Raw genomic sequence first — 7,048 nt, 5'->3', positions numbered from 1 at the left:
ACTGTGACATATTGTCTGTGACTGTAACACATTGTCAGTGACTGCGACATATTGTCTGTGACTGTGACATATTGTCTGTGGCTATGACATATTGTCTGTGACTGCGACATATTGTCTGTGGCTATGACATATTGTCTGTGACTGCGACATATTGTCAGTGACTGCGACATATTGTCAGTGACTGCGACATATTGTCAGTGACTGCGACATATTGTCAGTGACTGCGACATATTGTCAGTGACTGCGACATATTGTCTGTGACTGTAACACATTGTCAGTGACTGCGACATATTGTCAGTGACTGCGACATATTGTCAGTGACTGCGACATATTGTCAGTGACTGTAACACATTGTCAGTGACTGCGACATATTGTCAGTGACTGCGACATATTGTCAGTGACTGCGACATATTGTCTGTGACTGCGACATATTGTCTGTGACTGCGACATATTGTCAGTGACTGCGACATATTGTCTGTGACTGCGACATATTGTCAGTGTCTGCGACATATTGTCAGTGACTGCGACATATTGTCAGTGACTGCGACATATTGTCTGTGACTGCGACATATTGTCAGTGTCTGCGACATATTGTCAGTGACTGCGACATATTGTCAGTGACTGCGACATATTGTCAGTGACTGCGACATATTGTCAGTGACTGCGACATATTGTCAGTGACTGCGACATATTGTCAGTGACTGCGACATATTGTCAGTGACTGCGACATATTGTCTGTGACTGCGACATATTGTCAGTGTCTGCGACATATTGTCAGTGACTGCGACATATTGTCAGTGACTGCGACATATTGTCAGTGACTGCGACATATTGTCAGTGACTGCGACATATTGTCAGTGACTGTAACATATTGTCAGTGACTGTAACATATTGTCAGTGACTGCGACATATTGTCAGTGACTGCGACATATTGTCAGTGACTGTGACATATTGTCATTGACTGCGACATATTGTCATTGACTGTGACTTATTGTCTGTGACTGTAACACATTGTCAGTGACTGCGACATATTGTCAGTGACTGCGACATATTGTCAGTGACTGCGACATATTGTCAGTGACTGTAACACATTGTCAGTGACTGCGACATATTGTCAGTGACTGCGACATATTGTCAGTGACTGCGACATATTGTCTGTGACTGCGACATATTGTCTGTGACTGCGACATATTGTCAGTGACTGCGACATATTGTCTGTGACTGCGACATATTGTCAGTGTCTGCGACATATTGTCAGTGACTGCGACATATTGTCAGTGACTGCGACATATTGTCTGTGACTGCGACATATTGTCAGTGACTGCGACATATTGTCAGTGACTGCGACATATTGTCAGTGACTGCGACATATTGTCAGTGACTGCGACATATTGTCAGTGACTGCGACATATTGTCAGTGACTGCGACATATTGTCAGTGACTGCGACATATTGTCAGTGACTGCGACATATTGTCAGTGACTGCGACATATTGTCTGCGATAAATGCTCACTAAGAACAGAGCATTACTATTACAAAGTGTGAGGAGTCGACTTTACAGGTCAATGAATCAGTGTCGCTCTCTTATGTTGTCTTTATAAATGCAAATATGGAATTATTTTCATAGGAACTAGAGACGTACACATAACAGTTACATGTTGTTGAACAGTTTCATGTTGTTGAACAGTTTCATGTTGTTGAACAGTTTCATGTTGTTGAACAGTTTCATGTTGTTGAACAGTTTCATGTTGTTGAACAGTTTCATGTTGTTGAACAGTTCTTAATAGTAAACGAGTTTCTGTTTACAAACATAATTTGCTTCTACAACTGGTGGACATAATTTGAAAACAACATTGAGAGGAAAGTTATGGATTAACCAAACCTGTTCTATTGTCATATTGGAAGAAAAATAACACTAAGAGACCATGTGATTAAGTTGAAAAGAAAAGGGAAGTCGCACAGAAAACAACATGGAGGTGTGTGTAAGACTCAAAGGATTTCAGGAGATCGTTAAATGCAAACCAACATAGAGACGAATACTGTGAAATTAAAGGTCAGAGTAATCACTGGATTACACTGTAGTCATTGTGGAGACCAAACTCAGAACACTTTCAAGGGATTCTACACAGCTTTGTTAAACCAATACTACAGTAAGCAGTACCAGCATTGAGTCCATACGTTTTGAAACATAAAACTAAAATTGAAAAAGTACAGAGATTTAAAACAAAACTTGTTTCAAAGGAAAAAGGACAAAGGTATGAATATACCTCAAATATTTTCCTTTTGAGGGAAAAGGCTCTCAAAACCCTGGAGGTCAGAGGAAACAGGACATATGATCGCAACATAAAACATATTTAGGGAATAGACAAAGTATACACGGACAGCCCATCTAATTTGAGAGAAAATAGGACAAGAAGATAGAAGTTAAAGCTGGAAACTCAAATGAATCAAAGAACTGCCAGGAAACATTCATACTCTATACATGAGGTGAGCACGAGGCATGGACAGCAGCCATCCTCCTAAAATGAGAGTAATTAATGTGACCTGGAGGACGACCGTACCAATATGTTGTGATGCTCCACCAGGAAGTTCACCTTTGGCATTCTTAAATTTGGATAAACCGGAACCTTTCTTTAACCATAAAATATATATAACACCTAACCAAACCCCGACTCTCTCAGGCCTAATATATGCTACCTTAGGTCTAATATAGTATATTTGTGCTATACTAGATCTAACAATATTTAAGTTTGGTTTTTAACTTTATTTTTTCTGCGCTTTATAAAATTATTGGCACAAATAGTGGTGCACAGGCGGCCCATCACAACTTATTGGTACTTTCCACCAAACAGTTGGTTTAAGTACTATAATTTCAGGAGGAAGGTTGACTTATGGCCAGATTTGACTATACATTCGAACGTGAGAACAAAACAGCTGAACCACAACTAGTATAACGAGGCTCGTGGACTGTGTGAAGAGAGTTAGGTCTTATGCCCAGTGGTCAGTGATAGGTGAGCACCCTCAGTAACTGGTCGCTCTCGTCGGTTTATTGCTTATATGACAACTTTTGTTGCTTATGTGACAACTTTTGTTGCTTATATGACAACTTTTGTTGTCTATATGACAACTTTTGTTGCTTATATGACAACTTTTGTTGTCTATATGACAACTTTTGTTGTTTATATGACAACTTTTGTTGCTTATATGACAACTTTTGTTGCTTATATGACAACTTTTGTTGTTTATGTGACAACTTTTGTTGTTAATATGACAACTTTTGTTGTCTATATGACAACTTTTGTTGCTTATATGACAACTTTTGTTGTCTATATGACAACTTTTGTTGTTTATATGACAACTTTTGTTGCTTATATGACAACTTTTGTTGCTTATATGACAACTTTTGTTGCTTATATGACAACTTTTGTTGCTTATATGACAACTTTTGTTGTTTATATGACAACTTTTGTTGTTTATATGACAACTTTTGCTGCTTATATGACAACTTTTGTTGTTTATATGACAACTTTTGTTGTTTATATGACAACTTTTGCTGCTTATATGACAACTTTTGCTGCTTATATGACAACTTTTGCTGCTTATATGACAACTTTTGTTGTTTATATGACAACTTTTGCTGCTTATATGACAACTTTTGCTGCTTATATGACAACTTTTGCTGCTTATATGACAACTTTTGTTGTTTATATGACAACTTTTGCTGCTTATATGACAACTTTTGCTGCTTATATGACAACTTTTGTTGCTTATATGGCAACTTTTGCTGCTTATATGACAACTTTTGCTGCTTATATGACAACTTTTGCTGCTTATATGACAACTTTTGTTGTTTATATGACAACTTTTGCTGCTTATATGACAACTTTTGTTGCTTATATGACAACTTTTGTTGCTTATATGACAACTTTTGTTGCTTATATGACAACTTTTGTTGTTTATATGACAACTTTTGCTGCTTATATGACAACTTTTGCTGCTTATATGACAACTTTTGCTGCTTATATGACAACTTTTGTTGTTTATATGACAACTTTTGTTGCTTATATGACAACTTTGGTTGCTTATATCTTCACCATTCATGGCGTTATTCATCGCCAATGTCGTACCTAGTAGCCAGAACGAACTTCTCGGCCTACTATGCAAGGCTCGATTTTCCTAATAGGCCGAGTGATTTTCTTTATTTAAAAAAAAAAAATTACCAATTGGTTTATTTGAAATATTATTATTATATTACTTTAAGAACATAAATTGCTTACTAAGTTATGTTAGTTTAGGATAGGCTAAGGTAGGTTAGGTTAGGTTAGGTTAGGTAGGGGTAGGGTAGGTTAGGTTAGGTAGGGGTAGGTTAGGTTAGGTTAAGGTAGGTTAGGTTAGGTAGGGGTAGGTTAGGTTAGGTTAAGGTAAGTTAGGTTAGGTCATATATCTACGTTAGTTATAACTCAAATTAAAACAAATTATCTCATACATAATGAAATGGATAGCTTTATCATTTCATAAGAAAAATACAAAAATATATAAATTCAGGTAAACTTGGCTATTAGGCAAATCGGGCTTTGCATAGTAGGCCAAGTTCTGCGTTCTGACTATTAGGTACAGCAGTAAACATCTGGTTGTAATCTTCGTAAATAATAATAGTGTTCTCAAGAGTTTCTTCAACCATCTTTCCTTCTTATCTCTATTTAATCTCAGGAGCACAGGAAGGTTGTCGTCATAATCTCCTTAAATATGCAAATGACATTTACTATATAACTTTAACAATTAATCTATTCCTTTCTTCCGTCCCATCCCAAGTCCTTATCCTGACCCCTTCCAAGTGCTATATAGTGATAATGGCATGGCGCTATTCCCTGATAATTCCTTTCCCCCTAGAGCAGGAACACCCACATCCAACATTCACACAACGTTAGCCTTGAGGTACTGAGGTAAAGTGCTGCAGTATTGCGAGCTCCACCACCTCACACCCTGCTGCACAATGTTGACTCGCTGCCCTTCACCCAACATGCTGCCCTTCACACAACATGCTGCCCTACACACAACATGCTGCCCTCCACACAACATGCTGCCCTACACACAACATGCTGCCCTACACACAACATGCTGCTCTTCACACACACACAACATGCTGCCCTACACACAACATGCTGCCCTACACACAACATGCTGCCCTACACACAACATGCTGCCCTACACACAACATGCTGCCCTTCACACAACATGCTGCCCTCCACACACACACAACATGCTGCCCTACACACAACATGCTGCCCTACACACAACATGCTGCCCTTCACACAACATGCTGCCCTCCACACAACATGCTGCCCTACACACAACATGCTGCCCTACACACAACATGCTGCCCTACACACAACATGCTGCCCTACACACAACATGCTGCCCTTCACACAACATGCTGCCCTTCACACAACATGCTGCCCTACACACAACATGCTGCCCTTCACACAACATGCTGCCCTTCACACAACATGCTGCTCTTCACACAACATGCTGCCCTTCACACAACATGCTGCCCTACACACAACATGCTGCCCTTCACACAACATGCTGCCCTCCACACAACATGCTGCCCTTCACACAACATGCTGCCCTACACACAACATGCTGCTCTTCACACAACATGCTGCCCTTCACACAACATGCTGCCCTTCACACAACATGCTGCCCTTCACACAACATGCTGCCCTACACACAACATGCTGCTCTTCACACAACATGCTGCTCTTCACACAACATGCTGCTCTTCACACAACATGCTGCCCTTCACACAACATGCTGCCCTACGCACAACATGCTGCCCAACGCACACACAACATGCTGCCCTTCACACAACATGCTGCCCTACACACACACAACATGCTGCCCTTCACACAACATGCTGCCCTTCACACAACATGCTGCTCTTCACACAACATGCTGCCCTTCACACAACATGCTGCTCTTCACACAACATGCTGCTCTTCACACAACATGCTGCCCTTCACACAACATGCTGCCCTACGCACAACATGCTGCCCTACGCACACACAACATGCTGCCCTTCACACAACATGCTGCCCTACACACACACAACATGCTGCCCTTCACACAACATGCTGCCCTTCACACAACATGCTGCCCTCCACACAACATGCTGCCCTACACACAACATGCTGCCCTACACACAACATGCTGCTCTTCACACAACATGCTGCCCTACACACAACATGCTGCCCTTCACACAACATGCTGCTCTTCACACAACATGCTGCCCTCCACACAACATGCTGCTCTTCACACAACATGCTGCCCTCCACACAACATGCTGCTCTTCACACAACATGCTGCCCTACACACAACATGCTGCCCTTCACACAACATGCTGCTCTTCACACAACATGCTGCCCTCCACACAACATGCTGCCCTACACACAACATACTGCTCTTCACACAACATGCTGCCCTACACACAACATGCTGCCCTTCACACAACATGCTGCCCTACACACAACATGCTGCCCTACACACAACATGCTGCCCTCCACACAACATGCTGCCCTACACACAACATGCTGCCCATGCTGTCATACTGACTCTGGTTGCCCGCTTAAATGTTCTCCATAATTTACACAACAATGCTACACGATACACAAACATAATAACAGTTAATATTTGACTGTCGGGTTTGAATATCAATAAAGATTTATCTAAGCATTCACTCCATATAGTAGAAATACTTTCAAAATAAATACTTGCACAAAAATATTAGTTTGTTGTTTCACTACGTCAGTTCGAGACGGTCAGTAACATTCAAAGTTAACAGACTCTCAGTAACATTCAAAGTTAACAGACTCTCAGTAACATTCAAAGTTAACAGACTCTCAGTAACATTCAAAGTTAACAGACTGTCAGTAACATTCAAAGATAACAGACTGTCAATAACATTCAAAGTTAACAGACTCTCAGTAACATTCAAAGTTAACAGACTGTCAGTAACATTCAAAGTTAACAGACTGTCAGTAACATTCAAA

General features: G+C 40.6%; 1 protein-coding gene across 1 annotated transcript; it reads right to left on the bottom strand.

The window, feature by feature from the left end:
- Window positions 1-3,261: 3,261 nt before the first annotated feature.
- Window positions 3,262-6,674, bottom strand: LOC138364988 (golgin subfamily A member 6-like protein 22). Its single transcript, XM_069325079.1, has 2 exons — window positions 6,612-6,674; window positions 3,262-4,059 (listed from the first exon to the last, which is right to left on the bottom strand). The coding sequence occupies exons 1-2, from the start codon at window positions 6,672-6,674 to the stop codon at window positions 3,262-3,264; spliced, it is 861 nt and encodes a 286-aa protein (XP_069181180.1).
- Between the last annotated feature and the right edge of the window lie 374 nt (window positions 6,675-7,048).

This window comes from Procambarus clarkii, chromosome 15, assembly GCF_040958095.1.
Source record: "Procambarus clarkii isolate CNS0578487 chromosome 15, FALCON_Pclarkii_2.0, whole genome shotgun sequence".
NCBI lineage: Eukaryota > Metazoa > Arthropoda > Malacostraca > Decapoda > Cambaridae > Procambarus > Procambarus clarkii.
Note: the sequence above shows the minus strand (reverse complement) of the source record. Positions and strands in the feature narration are given on the sequence as shown.